A 19043-nucleotide genomic window follows, 5' to 3' on the forward strand; every position below is an offset into this window, starting at 1 on the left:
CTAGCAGCAGTGGTTTTAGTATTAGCACAGCCCTGTTGTAGAGTCTTACAGAAAGTGCATGATACACCTGCTGAGGGCCGAATGAGCCACATAGTTTGAAGCGAGACAGCTCAGGTAGAAGGTGGTTTGAACAGCTTTGATTAGTTTTGCAGGTCTGAGCACTTAAAAGTTTAGGAAGCCCTAAAGTAATGGTAGCCTGAGCAGCCGCCTTTTCTATTGCTTTCTATCAAGTGTTATTTTTCACCTGCATGAGATTATTTCCTCATGAAAATGTATTAAAAGTGAGCAGTAAAACCCAACACCTGTCTGCATGCTCATCATAAGCCTCTACATGCTGTATTTTCCCCATTTATTGGCTGTGCTGTGTAATGGTGCAGATTGAGGCGTGTTTACTGCTGTTAATAGCTTTTATGCTGATGTTTTCTGTATCCTCGTGGAGCTTATTAGGCAAATGGTCCGGCTGCAATTAACTAACTGCATGTACAGAGACAATTAAATTAAATTAGCAATTACATTACCACTACATCAAAAGATCTCCATGTTAAGTGCTTTCATTTAATGATGCAGGCTGCAGTTTCATTTAGGGTCACCTCCAGATGGACTTTATAAAAATGCAGTCCTGATGACTGGTGCATCTAGTGCGTGGGTTGTCCTAAGTGGTAGTAGATAAAGCTATTTTATTTGGTATTTAAATTTTGTCATATTTTCATACTACTTGAATATTTAAAAGCACAATCTCATAATTACAGCATGTTTTTCACCTTTTTTAATCTCCATTCTCACTCCAAAATGATCCGTTAGTGCATGAAGCTGGACATCTTCAGTCATGTGGAAGTAAAAATGCATCGTCTTTCAATTCTTATGTTGTACACATCAGAAAACAATCAAATAAATGTAAATATTCCGTTTTTTTTCCCAATTGCCCTGTAATAGATTTAAACATTTGATGTCTGTGAGGTCTGAAGAGTCGAAGATGCAGCTTGTTTGTTGTTTGTTGTTTGTTTTCTTCCGTGTCCATGATCGTTGTACATCTGTCCTTGAGCTGAATTTGTATGGACATACACTTCTGGGACGATCAGACCTGTCCTGAATCTTTTCACCTTACGGATTATCTTTCTCTCTGTAGAATGATGTGCTCCAAATTGTTTGGGAATGGCCTTGAAACCCTTCCCAGATCAATGAAGCAGCAACAGTTGCTTGTCTAAGATCATTGTTCTCTTTCCGCCTTTGCACTGTGTTGAACGCACACCTGAAGGCTCCAGTCGAGCAAACTGGCAAAACCGCTGCTTTCATAACGCCGGTGCTCACACTTGCTGATTATCAAGTAATAAATGACGTTGGATTAGCAGCTCCTGGCTGCTACTGACCTACTGAAATGCTACTGCACCAGTGTGGATGTAGGCTTATTTAATTGCATACAGATGCGGATGCATTTTCGTTTCATTTTAAAAAAACAAATATATTTTTTTCCATTGCTTTTCCACTAAAAGGTTTTTCTTTTTACATTCTTTTTTTTTCTTTGGCTCTTTGTGTAAACCATAAGAATAAATATTATAGACTGAGTTACTTTACATCAGTGTATTTGTGTGCTTAGGCACCTGTATTGCATTCAGTTTGATTTAAGCATCTAGATCATAATAGGAAATACAGTAACAGATGATTGTTTTATTATTGGACAACTCAACTGAGCTGAGATCTATAAAAATACAACAGAATTTTTTTACATTAAATAAAATTTTGTCATTGGCTGTTTTCAGCATTAAGGGGGTGTGGCTTGATTTGTTTTGCTGAATCTTCGTCATCAGTCATGTTTATGAGCAAACAGGCACTTGATAAATGAAGATTACATTGGGAATGAATCTGTTGCATTGGCACCGTCCATCTGCTTTGATGTATACAGTTTTTTAACTGTACAATGGAGGCCAGTGAACTGTATCCACATTAGAAGTCAACCCAAAACAACAAAGTCGCTGTTGATGGGTCAAAGCGATTGGTCCAATGAATTGTAAATTTAGCCCAAAACCACCATTTTTTTCATTTATCCATTGTCTTAACCGCTTAGTCCAATACAGGGTTGCAGGGGAGCTGGCGCCTATCCCAGCAATCGTTGGGTGAGAGGCAGGGTACACCCTGGACAGGTCGACAGGCCAACACAAAGAGACAAACAACCATGCACACACACACCCTCACAGGGACAATTTGGAGTAACCAATTAACTTGCATGTGTTAGAACCAAGCAGCAACCTCCGGCGGTTAAAAGTGAAGCCAATGTGGAAGTGCATAAAACTGCAGTTCCCCCTTCATCCGCTAGGGGCTGTAAAACAGCAAATCCCCAAAGACTCTCATGTTAAAAAGACCAACTTCACAGCAGAAATAAACATGTTTACAGCCTGGTTCAAAAATCCATTTTCAGTTTAATAGGTCAGGTTTACCTTCATGACAACAGTGGGGGGGGAGTGAATTTTTTCTAACTCGCCCGTTTTAAAGTAATTTAATCTCGAAGTTCTGCTAATTTAGGGGCGGTCCTTTTGATTAACAGGTACCAAATCTTCCTTTTTAAGTCAGAAGAACGTAGAAAAACCGTGGTTTTTAGCCGGTTAACAATGTGACTTAGCTTTAGCCCGCTTACCGCTTAGCTCCCGTTATCTCGGGGTTAGCTTGGTTCGCTTTTAGCTGCAGAAAGCTCGGAGTTCGCTGGATGTCAATCATCCACCATGACGCTCACGGCTGCCCTCTCAGCTCCACCTCTTTGGCCATATTTGTATTTTCCGGGCGAGACTATGTACATGACGCTGCCAACATGGTGACGGTAGGAACCACCCACAGAGCTTCAATTCAGCTCTTCAGAAACCTATGGGTGACAGAGGCTTGTCCATCTCTTTATATACAGTCTATGGTTTGAACACAGGTTTGTGCACGGTGGCACAGTGGTTAGCACTGGGGAGGGGTTTGGTCAGTGGCCTTTCTGTGTGGTTCTCTCCGGGTACTCCGGCTTCCTCCCACCGTCCAAAGACATGTTAGGTTAACTGGTTACTAACCAGTTAGTACTCTAAAATTGCCCCTAGGAATGAGTGTGAGTGGTTGTTCGTCTCTGGTGGGTGGCGAGCTGTCCAGGGTGTACCCTGCCTGTCGCCCAAAGTTAGCTGGGATAGGCTCCAGTTTCCCCGCGACCCTGAATTGGATTAAGCGGTTCAGAAAATGAATGAACGGTATGGTTTAAACGGTGGGAAAAAGCCGAAGTACCCGGAGAGAACCGACACATACACAGGTGGAACATGCGAACTCCACATAGAAAGGCCACCGTTCGAGCCTCGCCCCAGCTGAGGCTCAAACCAGCAACTGTCTTGCTGCGAGGCCACAATGCTGACCACTATGCCACTGTGCAGCCCCAAAACGCCCATATTATTGACAAATAAAGATAAATTGCTGTTGGTTCTTGTTACTTTGTTTAATGGCCAACTCCCACTTAATCTTTATTATTAAATGTAATTATTAAATGTAATTATTATAAATAATAAATAATCTCCCAATATTCTGTTGTAATGCTCCTCTGAAGTCAATATCTTCAAATGTGAATCTCTAGTGTTTTATTGACAGTTTATTTAGTTAACAGGAGCTTTTCTGTTGATGGTATATGCATCATATGTACTGGAAAAATATTTTAAACAACTGTATGCCATTTCTGTGGATGATTTATAGTTTTATCAAAAACCTCAGATAACATAAAGTCACTGATTGCCTTTGTTTTTTTTTGTCACACAATAACAAGCATCAACTAGCTGTTAAGAGATGTTTACATTTTAAGTAGAAAAAAAAAATTAAACTAGAATAGATGGTTACTGAATACATTTCTACGGTCCAATAGGAGTCCCCTGATAGCTGACATGTGGACCATTGTTATCACTATTTTTCCGCAGTTTTCCAAAATGATCAATGTAATTGTGTTTTCCAGTTAATTAATGCCAAAAAGAAAGATAAAAACAGGTTGGAGTAAAAAAAAAAGCTTTTTTTTGTTTTGTTTTGTTTTTTTGTTTGTATGTGTTTAAATGTCTACTGGTTAGTTTAAATAACGCTTTGAGCTCATTTGTGAAGAAAATGTTTCTAAAGAGACTCATGTTGAGATGCTGTTGTGCATTCACCCTTATTTTGTACTTTTAAAAGTTAGATCCCAGCAAGAAAACAATCGCTCTTCTGGAACTGAAAATTTGTTTCAATTCAAACTGCTAAATGGGAAAACACATATACAATTAACCAAAGTGGTCCACACACACACATTTATAAGCAGTTAACACATTAAGAGAAGCTTCACATTTTCTCTCCTTCATCTATTGATTTAACACAGGAAACACGGATAACGAAACCAAAGGAAGACAGCATTATAGAGAGCTTACCGTATTTCCAAAGGTGATGGGTGGGATCTGCAGGGACTAAAAAACCAATACATTTGTATTGCACATACACACACAAAGGCCCTGATCACAAAGGCAGATGGGAGAAAAACTACACCTGTCATGAGGCAATGGCAAAGCAGATGAAACCAATTCCAAAGCACCGATGGATTTCTTTAGTCCAGGGTCACTGCAGTTGATCAGCAGTGAAAATGTGGGTTTATTCAGTCAATGGAGGTGTTGGAGCTCAGGTCAATACTAGCAGACTTATACAGGTGAAGCCGTAGAGGCATTGAGGATGAAGGTCGTCTTGTATGCGTTTATTAAGACACAGTTTAATACAAGCTTTTATACACCCTTTGAGTATTACAGAAACTTGTATATTAATGAGGACTGGATAGGTAGAGTCTCAGTTGCACTGTGCACATGGTAACATGCTTCAAAGACCTCATTGTTCCTTATATACCAAGCAGCGTACTTTGTTCGCAGACTGCAGGCTTACTTGTGGTTCCTAGAGTCTCAAAGAGCCGAGCAGGAGGCAGAGCCTTTGGTTATCAGGCCCCTCTCTTATGGAATAAGCTCCCAGTTAGTGTTAGGGAAGCAGACACCCTCCCCACCTTTAAGACTAGGCTGAAGCCTAGTCTTAAAGGTATAGCTATAGGACTTATAGCTATAGGACTTATCTTTTTGATAACTAAGGTACCTTAGTTATGCTGCTATAGGTTTAGACTGCTGAGGGACATTTCCTGATACACTGAGCTTCTTTCTTTTTCTCTTTCTTTTTCTCTCTTTTATCCCCCCATAACAGTGTTGCATCATTAACATGTATGTCTCCTGTCTCAGCAGGTCTCCCTGGCTGGGAGTAGCAGTTCCTGTTGTCTGTTGTCTTTCTGTCCTCTTCCCCCCACACAGCAGAGGCAGATGGCTGCCTGTCCTTGAGCCGGGTTCTGCCGGAGGTTTCCTTCCTGTTAAAAGGGAGTTTTTTTCCTTCCCACTGTTGCCAGTGTGCTTGCTCAGGATGGGAGATTGAGTTGGACTCAACTCAATCTGTTGGTTTCCTTATATAGCCTGTTATGAATTGGCCTTCATTATTTTTTCCCCTCTGTCTGTAAAGCGTCTTGAGATGGCATTGCTGTGATTTGATGCTATATAAATAAAGTTTAATTGAATTGAATTGAATTCAAAGCACACTCATTCAAACATCCAAACATGTCTGCTCACACGTTTATGCAGTTTTCCTTGGAGAATCGATTTATGTTATTTTTGCTGTTCATACAAGTTTCATCTCAACAATGTAAGCATGACAGCTTGCAGGTGTATGTGAATTGACAGATCACCTTCTTCCCTAATATTTTCATCCAATGCTTCCTTTTCCCAAATATTCCCTAAAATGCTGTGATCAGATGGAAAGCCACTGGTGCGTCCCACAAACTTGTGCCATAGAGCCCTACTGTTGTAACTATTAGAAAACACAGTGTGATCAGTGTTTTACAAGGTGACAAGCTTCTATGTTAAAAATAAAATATGCAGTAGTATATTCTGAGGTAATCCCACATGCTGCCTTTGCAGTCAGAAATGCTCAATTATAAACAGAAGGATGCCGAAAATGTACCAATTCACTACATCCATCGTCCCCATAAAGTATCAACTTCTATATATTCAATCAAAACACAGGTTTCTACCCTTTTTTTCCACTGAGAACATAGTTTCCCAGCATTATGCTCCTTAAACAAGCTGTGGGTATCATTTTGGGGTCAGAGAGAAGTTAATGGATGGGAGCATCTGTTACACGTTGAAAGCGCTGGCAGTTTGTTTGGAGGAAGGACATTAACGTTGGCTGTACGGCATCCTGGTGGTGTGTCAGAAGAGCGTAACTGCTGGGCCACCTCCCCACAGTGTGGCATACAGTAGATTTGCAGAGTTGTAGGCTGTTTGTCAAAAGAGGGCGTTGTTTTTGCAGCGAGTTCATTTTTTTGTTTGGATTCTGAGAAATGACTGTTTTGCTCCCATGTGACTTCCTGGCTCCATTTCCTTACCTTGACCACATAGTCGAGGGTCACAAAATCCCTCAGTCGGCAATCAATCAGGTACTTTCTGCTGTGATTGATGTTTTTAAAGATGACATTTATGTACTGCCTGGTTTTATATATAACCCCTCTGTGCCACATGCAGTGCTCCCGGTAGCAGGGCTTTTTGGTTGTCATGGGTAACTCTCTGAGGGCTGCATTGATGTGAAGACTTACTAGAAGGCTTATTCCATGGCTCCATTTCTCACCAACTTCAGCAAAAAAAAATAAATAAATAAGCAAAATAGTATAATGATAATAAACATAAATAGATAATGGACAGTTATCCCTAAATGCAGTATCCAGTAAAAGGCTCAGTCCTTGTTTTTTCAGTATTCATCCCTCACTGTTTCTGCTTTATGTTAGCTGGTATCTGTGCCATTGATAAATATCTGAAGACACTCATTTGACCTTTATCCCTGCCAGTATTTACATTTGTTTTAAATGGTGAGAATGAGTTGCATGTAACCCAAGCCATAGTGAACTTAACTAACTGCAACTGTTCAGCACTGGCATGGAAAGCAGAAGATTTGTGTAAGAGAAAGAAAGAAAGTGTGTTCCCTTCATACCGTTTGCTAAAAACCAACATGTCTTTTGTTTGATTTTGCCATTTATTAAATCAGTCTATCAATTTGAATAAACTCAGTGATCTTATTATTTGATTAAATTCTTTAGTATGATGTTGCACCAAATACTGGAGATAATAAAATTAGGAGCTTCCTAGTGGGCCAACAGCCTCAGATTATGGCTGTAAATACTGTTTCCATCGCACCCAGAATACTCATATGATTTCTGATTTTCAGAAATTGAAAAAAGTGGAAGTCAAGATCTTGCAATATAAAAAACATTAGTACAAACAGCTTTATTTTTAATGTTTTTATTATTTGGTATGTGGTAAGAATTACTCTTAAATTCCAGGGATGTTTTGCTTTTTTTATTTTTTATTTTTTATTGTTTTATTTTTTTTGCTGTTTGCCATTAAATTTCCATTATGTATGCTTAATAGACTTCTGCATAAACATTCCTCTGCACAGCTATATTTGACCAACTTTCCTCTTCTCTGCTGTCCAGGTGTGGCAGTGTGGAGGGAGCATGGAAGTCCTGCCGTGTGCCAGAGTGGCCCATATCGAGCGCACCAAGAAGCCCTACAACAATGACATAGATTACTACGCTAAGCGCAATGCCTTACGGGCAGCTGAGGTGTGGATGGATGAATACAAATCTCACGTCTACATGGCTTGGAACATTCCCATGAATGTAAGTTTTTTTCCCTGACAGTCTCTGAGCTGTCTGTGCTCCCTCTCCTCCCATCACTCGTGCAGCCCATGGGTTTAGAGATACTATTCAATAGAAATTCAACATTCAGATTTTATCCCACTTGACCTTCACGCTGGAGGGAGAAAACAGTTGAATCAGTCCAATCAGATGAGAGGAGCATCAAATGAACGAGGCAAGCCTCATGTCTAATCAGGATTTTCATGCACATCTGTTTAGCTTAATTGCTTTCAAGGGTCTTTAAGATGGGCTGCAAAATAGTAAACAGCTGCTTTCATTAATAAAGAGTTTAATATTGAATCGTAATTACTTCCTCAGCTACGCAGAAAAAGGAATGATTATTAATGAAGGACATCAGCAGAGGCCGGTAAATGCTGCTCAAAACAAAACACTGATAACTAACAAAATAATAACCGCTCTGTGGCAGTAACACACAGCTCTGATGTGCTGCTGATACCTACATGTCACCTTAAAATGCAGCAGATATCCTCATAAGAGAGCTCAGTGCCAGCAGGGGATGGTGGCTGTACGTGTGCAGCATGAACGAGAAGGAGACAGGTGACAAACTGGCCAATCCTTGTGTGTTATTACAAACACAGTGGCATGGCATGTTATTACCCTGGCTGTCCTGCGGTGCAGAGTTATTTTGTGCGCTGTAAAGACCTAACGCTACTAATCCCTCTCCAAACCCACCCATACACACTCACAGATTCTTGTTATTGTCAAAGGTACCTGCTGAGAGCACAATTACTTCAGATGGGGAAGGCTTTATGATTCTCCTCAGTGGGCAGCCTTAAGTCCAAACAACATACTTTATGGTGGTGGTGTTGGTTTGTGTGTGTGTGTATGTGTGTGTGTGTGGTTGAGGCGGGGGGGGGTTTCACCAAGTTTAGCAGCTCATAATGGATAATGGAAACAACATTGCCTGGAAACAATGTCAGGTAATAGGGTAGCTTTTGTGTATGTGTTTGTTGGTGCGTGCATATGTGTGTGTATGTTTGTGTGTGTCTTTATTTCTATGACAGGACCAATGTCCTTTTTTTACATGCATGTAGTGGATATGAGCTGAATATATTTATTTGCAGATTTATTCACATTACAGCAGAACACTGCATATGCAAATACTGATATCATGTGTGAGAGCGAGTGTGTATCTGGCTTTAGGCACTTCAGCTATTAGGCATTCCCCCAATCAATCTGGGAAACATCCTCCATAATGCAGGCATGGCCGTGAGGGCTCATAATTAAGCAGCTGATTAGAATTTGCTCAGCACAGATCATGTGTAATGAAGGAACAATGAAGGTCCCACATGACAGGTGCATCTATCTGTCTCTTAACTAAATGCTAATTGCATCCACTCTTCACCTTAATGCTGTTGTACCTTGCATTTCTCCAGCAGCCTGCACTCTAGCCAGTAAAGTGCCTGCTGTCTGTTTTATTTTATTTTATGTTACCTTTTCATTGTTTCCTAATATTTGTTGACAGAACCCTGGGGTTGATTTTGGGGATGTCTCCGAGCGCTTGGCCCTTCGGAAACGACTGCAATGTCGGAGTTTTCGTTGGTACCTTGAACATGTCTACCCAGAGATGCGGATCTACAACAACACCATCACATATGGCGAGGTGAGGGAAGTACATGTCATAGGATGTATACTGATTATACTGATCATCTTCCACTGTTATAATGGCTTAGAATTACATCTAAAGGGGATGCTAACGCTAAGGCAGTGGCTACACAAATGATAGGAACAGAAATGAGTTTGTAAGAACCTATAAGCAATGCATTTTGAGTTTTGAGTCACATCTCCCTCACAGATTTATCTCAGAAGGCTGTTATCTGCTTTAGTTTGCACAAAACCTTTAGCAAACACCAGCCAAATAAGAGATGATACATGCAAATAACTAGCTGGAGATTATTACAGCGACAGAACCAACTCTTTATCAAACACACAACACATGAAAGAAAGATGAGAAATGATTTTCTTGTAGACAGTCATGGGTAAATGTATACTATCTCTATAGCTGGGCCAAATCACTACACAGAATTAGATGCAATTTCCTCATAATGAGTTTTAATTTATACTTATTTGTTTTCCATTCCAACTTGATTGCTTTGGGATTGGCTGTAAACTCAGCACAGCGGGGGAGGAAAACAGGCTTATGGCAGGTTGTGGGATTGATCTGGTTCCTGCGTCAGACACTGTTTGGAGCCTTGCTGAAATCCACCATTTTTCCTTATATTACTTTCAAAAAAGGAAAGACTGGAAAAATTCCATCAACCCTGCCAGTCAGCAGACATCCGAATTAACTTCAAAACGTATCAAAGCTGTTTGATTTTACACCTTCCCTTTGTTTTCCCCTTTGATTGTCTTGACTCTGGTATTCAGCTAATAAATTCTTCAGAATGCCTTCCACTAAAGTGGCACTATATAAGATCTGTCGACAAGATGGGAAGCAGTTACCTTGTGTTGCCACACAGCCGCAGTCCCATCTGTCACTGAGCATCAGCGCCTCGCTCAGCCATACTGACCAGACCAGCCAAGTGGAACCTTCCCTGACAACAGCACATGATAGACATGTCACAACCTGGAAATGAAGTCATACGCATTCAAATCACACAGAAGTGAAGCTCATGCCCAGTGCACACCATCTTCTGGCCTGGAGGAGAGGAAGAGAGGACCTGGACCAGCCACTGCATGATGATGCTTTATCAAGGCACAGCCTTCACTCTGAGATTACATAAAACTCTGAAGACTTACAAAGTGAGCAGGCGAGAATGAAGAGACAGTGCACATGCGCATGCATGCACATAGGAATTAAATGCTGCAAGATTCAGAGGACTGGAGAAATCCTTGAAAAGAAATAGGTAATTGATTTGCCTCCAGGGTGTGACTAAAACATCTTTTGGAAGTGTGAGTAGTGAACCTTGGAAAATATTGCAAACTACTGGATGGGATGTTTCACGTTGACCATTCTCAAGCTGCTGTGTTTTCAGACATTTTTGTTGTAAAAGATATTCAGTTTCACAAAGCAACAAGAGACCAGTTGCTCCAATCTAAAGTTGTATAAATTCACTGGTTACCCTTGGCTAATAATGCTGTTTCACGCTACCACCACTAGATAGAACATGTAAAATTAGTCTTATATTAAAAATCAGCCAAGTGTAAAACTAAAATGTTTCCTACATTGTCCTTGCAACCAATCCTTGTGCCGCCATTTACTTAAACATTTCTGTTGATTTTACTCACCTCTTTGTCTCTGCTTCAGACACACCAGTATAATATATAATAACCTTTATTAATTCCTTTTTGTTAATTGAGGGGCAGTAGAAACAAAACAACAATAAACTCATTTATGTCTAAAAGTTAAACAGAAATCAAATGACTATTCAATCATTAGGAATTAATTTTGTCTTGTTTTACCTTCTTTTTTTTCCTTGTCACTTTTCAAATACTAGTTTTATTTTATTTAAGTTCTCCTGATCAAATGTTTTGCCCACTATGTGATGTAAAAACACCTGCAGGTTTGTTAGGTAGTTGCTAAGTTTGCTGGCTGTGTTCAGGCAGATAAAGCAGTGACTTTATTAAGGTTTCTTTACAGACAAACTGCCTTTGGGAAATGGTAAAACAATAAAATAGTTAAGCTGTGGAGTCACTTTACAAAATCCATCCTTGGATTCATAGTTAATTTAAAAGTATATAAATCATGCTAGCATGTTTAAAGTAGCGCGTGTGATTTTTCTTTCAGGTGAGAAACAGCAAGGCCAGTGGTTACTGCCTGGATCAGGGCTCTGAGGACGACGACAAAGCCATTCTCTATCCCTGCCACGGCATGTCCTCCCAGGTCAGAACACACTTTGGAAATATTTGTATGCTCACGTTGACAGCTGGTCATTAAGCAACCATTCATAAGTTCACAACCTGCCAGTGATTCAACACGTTCTTACAAGTGGTTATTAACCTTCTGGCATATGTCAAAGCTCAGTGTTAGATTTACATATTCTGGTTTTGATTATAAGTCTACAGTACTGCTCATGATGATATTGAGTAATAAAATGTTTGTAAAAGTCAAATTCTTTGAAATGGGCTGAGCGGTGGCGTAGTGGTTTGCACTGTGGCCTCACTGTGTGTGGAGTTTGCATGTTGTCCCCCATGTATGCAAGGGTTCCTGCCGGGTACTCCGGCTTCCTCTCACCATCCAAAGACATGCATCTTGTGTTAATTGGTTACTCTAGAATGTGAGCGTGAATGGTTGTTTGTCTCTCTGTGTTGGCCCTGTGACGGACTGGAGACCAGTCCAGGGTGTACCCTGCCTCTCGCCTAGTTGCTGGGATAGGCTCGAGCTTCTCCACCACCCTTAATCGGACTAAAATGTTGGGAAAATGAATGAATGAAATTCTTTGAAATGTCTTTTACTTTGTTAAAACCATAAAACTAGCTGTTGGAGCTTTTCGGTAAAACACATTTTACATGAGTAAATACGCTGTAGGCTAAATATAAAGCAAGGTACTCATTGCTTATAAACGTCAGCATGTACCTACATGGTATTTGTATTATTTTTTCTTTATAGTTGTGTTAAACTGAATGGGTGGAAGTCACCAAATGCCACATGATTAGCTTTTCTGCTGATGGTAGAACTGTAAAATTCAAACTATCATGTTAGCGATATGGTCCTGATGGTACAACACAGTACACAATACTGCTCTTATCAGGTGGGTGACATAACCAGAAGGTATCGTCAATCCTACATATAGCTTCATGCTAAAGCTTTCAAGTTCCTTGAACTACTTCTGCTGTATGGGCAAAAGATAAATTGCATCTACTGTACTCAGCTGTTCACACCATACATTGTGTTTCACAAGACAGAAAAAACATGTAAAAACTATATTTTTAGCAAACCTGCCACCTGATACTGAAGGACTACACTACCAGTCAAACGTTTGGACATACTTTCCCATTAAATCCAGTCAGAAAGTGGGTCCAGATGTTTGACTGGTAGTAACTGCCTCTTGCTATTACTACTACAATGTAGGAAAAAGCTTTTTTTTTTCAGATGGAACAATATAAGTGAGTATAACTGTGATTAAAAATAAGCACTCGTTGAAGTTTTACAAGATTCATTTTATTATAAAGAAGTAAACAATATTGCATTTAATTATATTCACAGGTGTATATATATATATCTATCTATATATATATATATATATATATATATAGCCTAGATGTGAAATAAATCTTAGAAAAATAATAAATAAATTTATTTACAAATAAATAAATGTGCATCAACAAAGTAGTAGAGCAGAGCGAATGTATATCCGAATTCCTTGCCTTTGTAACAAGAAGGAGTAGAATATACTCCAAGAAATTTACTGTTCAGCTACATCCCAACCCTCTTACGCCATCATGATCTTTTCACTGTGGTTAGATTGTGCAGAAAACATTGAATATCTGGGACACTTCCAGGTGTAATTATGAGCATAGAGTGGGTTCTGCTGAAAAATAAATGTGTTTGCGAAGCACAACATTCGTTTGAATAGATAACTTAGCAAGTGGCACTGTGGGTGGGAAACCACTGTTGTGCGGTAGGGTTGCTTGTTTGTGATTCTATAGCCTATCCAGGAGAAAACAATGTGCCGTTTTTCTTTTATATTCCTAAATTTCCTAACTCCTGAACATGTTTATTATCTGTTATTAGTTGGCGTATTTTAAAGAGACCAATGGCTCACAGTGCTTTTCCTTAGAAACGTGCATGGATCTTTTTTTTTTTTTTTTTAATCATGATTCCTGGGGATATAAACAAATGGAGATTAATTTTTCCCTCTTTGTTTTATTAGATTACAGAAATGACCGACATTACCATGAGTGGGTCAAATTCAATTGAGTGAGCTGCTGTTATTTTGCATTTCTTTTTCCTTTTGCTTCATCTACTTATGAAAAAAAATGTAATTGGTGAGGAAAAAACTTGCTATGCACCAGAACAATGTCACCCTCTGCCAGTTTAGCCTCTGGTAATCTGGTTGTTGTAATCTATGGAGTAAGTCACTGCTGTGCAGAGTTTTATGAATAGTATAATTTCCATTTAGTAGCTGCCAATCTAGTTTCATCCACTTCACAGTACAAAACATTACAGAAATTACTACTGTGTTACTGCTGTTTTTTTTTCTTTTTACATTTTAAAGACGAAACCTGAAACAAAGTCACATGGCTCAAATGGTTCAGGAAAACTCTGATTTAGGTTTTTATCCAATCCATAGGATGTATAACCAAGTGTCATCTGCATTAATATAAAAACATTGATAATAATCCAGAACACTCTGTATTCAGAAGACAACGTGACAAAACTCAGCTGAGCTAGTACCGTTAGGTCTCTAAATTGTAAAAGAACCCCGCTATGATTGACAATATTGAAGGTGGCAGCTATATTTACAGAAATGTTCTGCAGACTGACTCTAGTACACTAAATTACTGATCTCAGAAACATATAGGGAGGTTTGAACCGTGGTCTTTCTATGTGGAGTTTGTATGTTCTCTTCGTGTATGCGTGGGTTCGCTTTATGTACTCTGACTTCCTCCCACCATCCGAAAACATGCATTTTAGAATAATGGCTGTTCTAAATTGTCCCTGGGAGTGAGTGTGAGTGTAGTTGTTTGTCTCCCTGCGATGGACTGGCGACTTGTCCAAGTTGCACCCTGCCTTTCGCCAGTGATTGCTGGGATAGGCTCCAGTTTCACTTAATAAGACAAAGCAGTTTAGAAAATGACTGACTGATTGAGATAGATATAGCCTTGTCAGACATAAAAGTAAACTTTGTGAAGTTGTATATCTTCGGTCCTATTCAACAAGAAATCCAAGCTATATTTGGTATTGTTGGGTTAATGTAGAAGTAATAAACACCTACTACATGACTGAGGTTAGAAAGACTCTCCATTTACTGATAAATGTATGTGAAAGAATTTAACTCAAATTCTCATGTTAGCATGACATGATCATGTCTCCTGAGTTAAAATCAGGAGATTTTCTCTTTAAGGTATATTTGTGAATTAATCATTCAGTTAATTATTATCTGAACCGCTTTTAGTCTGATCAAGGGTCACGGGGCAGCTGGAGCCTATCGCAGCAGCCTTCGGGCGAGAGGTCGGCAGTCCATCACAAGATATTTATAAATTTGTTGCATAATTTCCATATTGAAAGTAGAATAAAAGTTGCGTCCTGATGCAGCAAACAAACACTTCATCTTTTATGAACTGTGACAGTACGAGTTACATAAGAAACTTGTGATTAATTTGACCTCCAAAAGATGGTTGCAAAACTTTTACAATAGCATTAAGCTAATGGAGCAGCTAATGTTAATTGGCTTGGCACAATCATTTCCATGTGTTAATTATTTGTTATGGTCTCATTTCAAACAAATTAGCATATTAAAGGCTGCCGGGCTGAGTTGTAAACAGGTATTAGTGTGGCTTACGTGAGGTGTGTGTCGTGTGCAGCCATAGCTGACACCTCGGTAAAATCTGCTTAGAGCATTACAACCCCAGAGGACACGGAGAGCTTTTGCTAAATTCCACCAAGAACTCTTAATGAAACTGCTGACTCTGACCTTTAGGCTGTCGTCTTTTGGAAAAAAGAAGAATTATGTGTCTCACATTAGACCAAGTTGGAAATATGTTTATGTAAATGTCCGTCCTTAGTCCACAGACGCAATTTTATGAGCATCCTTGCAAGCGGCCTCAATAAACCTTGAGGAATACAAAAAGGTGCCTTGCTGTTTTCCTATTTGTTCTGAGTGGCTCTTTGGGACAGAACATTGCATCAGAAATCCTCTTCATTCCCCCCTGTGACAAGGAGAAACACTCACTCAGGCTTACTGCTAAAATCCTCCACACAAAGTTAAATGTAAGTTATTTTTACAGGCTAAAACTGACTGATGAGGGCTGATCTTCCATTTTCTCTTTGGCCCAGACATGATGGGAATAATAATTGCTCCACTGCATCTTTAACTAATAGATAAATATCCCTTCAGAGCCTCCGTGTACGAGACAAAATGTTGAGGAATTGGCTTTTAGGATGGGTAAATAGAGAACATTTTTATCTATGAAGTGGTTTATATTGAACAATTTTACAAAACGGAGGGGACAAAGGATACAGTCTTGACTTGTTTTGCTTGTTGATTTATTTATTTTAATCTATTTTTAAATGAAAGGTGAGGAACAAAACACATTAAAATAAACCTTTTTTTTTTAAAAGCTAAACTCTAAATCAACTTTTCTAGCATCTGTTTTACTTTTTTCAGCACAAACCTCCATCCATATTAACTGTTTTGTTTGTTTGTTTTTTGTTTTGATTTGTTTTGTGTTTTTCTATATAAAAACTGGTATAAAAACGAAGCTTTTTCCGAGCTCTCCAAAGCTCCCTTTTACACAAATACTGAACCGAACAACCCAATCCGTATCCATGCTGTACAGTGAAGGTGGGTGATGAACTGTAGCCTTGGATTTCTCCAGCTGAAGCTTAGTTTGACTCATCCCAAAGTTATCCTTGTTTTGTGCTTCATTTCTTTTGAGGATTCGAACATGAAAGAAACAAAACAAAGAGTATTTCTTCCACAAGGCTGAACAATCCTCTTGATATGTCTCATATCATGCCTCCATCTTGTCTCGGCCTGGATCTGATGGTGATCATTTGGATCAATTTGGATCATTTTCCATGTCTTGTCTAAGTTTGGATTTTGAGGGATAATTATAAGAAAATTTGACACATCCTAGACTGACACAATCTGCGAGGATGAGAGGAAGTCTGTGTGAGTGGAAGGAGTGCTGCTACTGGTTGGATGGGTTTTATAAATTAGGATATTGAACTGGGGGACAAAGCACAGTAGAAACCAACATAAACTCTGAGCTCAGACTTAATAATTTTACACCTTCTGCCAAATCTGCCTGACAAAAACAAACCTTTTTTTTTGTTTCTGTCGTTTCAGCAGTCTGTATTTTTATAGGAAAGCAGTTAAACAGCAACTCTGCAAACCATATTTAATCACATTTGCTCACTGAAGCACATGTTTCGTGTCGGCTTTCTACACACGTCCTTCTAAAGCTATAGTAGGTAATCTTGCTCAGAGACCTTTTTTTTACCCTGAGTGAAGTGGTTCCTCGTCCTGATAGTAGTCTATACATTTTGTAATCATGAACAATAAGAAAGTTTACTGTAAATCTGTAAAAACTCTGACCAATCCAAACATTCAGACCGAAATGGAGTTGTTCATCTCATATACTTCATCCCCTCCTTCCCCTCCCACAGTGCATATCTGATAGCCACACCCTGCATGTAAACAGCGTGTTAGGATGAAAAAAGAAAGTAATGAAGAAGAAACTCGGAAAGCAAACATGGCTGAGAGAGAAAATGCAGGAAGGATTTCCCCGACCCGGCTCGGTTTTTTTGCCTCCTCCTGCTGAACAGCAGAGAAAGAGAAAATCCTTGGTGGAAAAAGCTGCAAATAAAAAAAGCTAGGAGCAAAACCAGATTATTGATTGGAGGGGGAGGAGCCAAGACAGGGTGCCACTTTTAAATCTAGCTAGCACAACATTACCTACCTCAGCTTTAATATGTGTTTGTTTCTTAAAGGTAAGTTTTGTTTCTGCTCTAACTAAATAACACAGTTGTTGGCTCTCTGTTGCAGCTTGCTCGTTACTCTACAGAGGGTCTTCTCCAGCTTGGACCCCTGGGCTCAACGACCTTCCTACCTGACACAAAATGCCTCATTGATGATGGCAGAGGACGAACTCCCAGTCTGAAGAAGTGTGACGTTGTCACAAGGACTTCCCAGAGACTTTGGGACTTCACACAGGTAAACAAACAGCGGATCTTTTGTAAACATAACAAATGGTGACGTTTAAATAAAGCTGCAATCTCTGTTACAGAACAGATGGTCTTATTTCACGTCTTTTTCTGCAGAACGGTCCAATCATCAACAGAGACACTGGTCGGTGCTTGGAGGTGGAAATGTCCAAAGATGCCAACTTTGGTCTTCGCCTGGTGGTCCAAAGATGCTCCGGTCAGAAATGGATGATCCGAAACTGGATTAAGCATCTCAGGCACTGAGGAAACTTCTGACACAGTTTGGGTAGTGCCTCAAGTCACAGTCGGCTTTCAAACTGTGGACACTTCAGAGAGGAGCTGGAATTGGTAGTGCTACAGTGTGTGATATCTCACACTGCAGACTGTGTAGCACGCTGAGCTCCCCCCCCCCCCAGGCCACAGAGCTCTCCCAAATCCAAATCTGTCTTAAAGGAAAAGAAAAAAAAAACGGAGGTGATCAATTCATTAGTTTCACTGAACGGGATGTTGAAACTGGACATTAAGGCAAGCTGCACTGTTTAAGACAACCCAACATTTCTGACATTGAGCTACTTGTACAGAACAAAGTTTCCACCGCAAAAACACTCAAATCACCGGAAATAACAAGGCCTGTGAGTGCATATGTCTGTTGACTTTTTTTCTGGGTGGATTTGAACAAATAAGGAGAAATAATTGTCAGCAGCTTCATTAAAGTAACTCTTTTTTGCAGGTAATTTGAGAAAATAGCTTTGGGAGGGGGTGATGTGCTGCCGTCCTTAAACAAAGAGACATTTCACCTGCACTCACACCAACCTGTACACTTATTTGTTTCTTTGGACTGTATTGCTCAGGTTGACAAGAGCAATCGTGCCTTTTTTTTTTTTTTTTTTTTTAGTCTTATTTTTTAGCAGCAACTGACCAGGGAATGTCAGCCCCAAGCATGTATTACAATATTTGAAAAGTAAATTATAAAACCATGTATAAAACAGTCTACTGATAGTAATTTATTGTAAAAAGTGAAGAATTGTTATCCGTCTTCTGATAACATTTAGGATATTAAAATACTTTTTATGAGGTGCCCGTCTGGTTTTTGTTTTTTGTTTTTTTTCACCTTTATCTGTACTGCCACTCTGATGTGAAGATTTGCCTGTTCTTGCTGTGTTACACAAAAACACACTTCTCTTTTGTACGGTCGCATGGTCGGCTGCTAGCAACCGCTCAACGATCGCCCGTCTTTTGTTGTGCTTTTTCTTACAAACAGCTCAAACCTCCATCAAGTTTCAGGAGCCGTGCACTTCAATTGTTCCAGCCATACAGCGAAAAACGGGCCTTCAGAAAGAAAGTTTTCCAATTATTGTGCTCACAGAGAGCTTCTGTGCTCTCTCTGTTCGCTCTCTTTTTCAGGCGAAGCCACAGCTGTGGCTCACTGTTGAGACTAAATTGGGAGTCTTTGAAAATTCCTGTAACATATCACTTTTACCT

General features: G+C 39.6%; 1 protein-coding gene across 1 annotated transcript in view; it reads left to right on the forward strand.

Annotated features, from left to right (window-relative positions):
- Positions 1-17825, forward strand: part of galnt9 (polypeptide N-acetylgalactosaminyltransferase 9) — a gene marked incomplete at both ends in the record, with an annotated part of 91517 nt that extends 73692 nt beyond the window's left edge. Inside the window, 5 exons of the mRNA XM_079251998.1 lie at positions 7526-7711; positions 9216-9353; positions 11478-11573; positions 17404-17571; positions 17679-17825. Of these exons, the coding sequence (XP_079108124.1) occupies positions 7526-7711; positions 9216-9353; positions 11478-11573; positions 17404-17571; positions 17679-17825 (735 nt within the window). The remainder of the gene's footprint in view (positions 1-7525; positions 7712-9215; positions 9354-11477; positions 11574-17403; positions 17572-17678) is intronic.
- Between the last annotated feature and the right edge of the window lie 1218 nt (positions 17826-19043).

The sequence above is a fragment of the Telmatherina bonti genome (genome assembly GCF_933228915.1).
Source record: "Telmatherina bonti genome assembly, chromosome: 13".
Lineage (NCBI taxonomy): Eukaryota > Metazoa > Chordata > Actinopteri > Atheriniformes > Telmatherinidae > Telmatherina > Telmatherina bonti.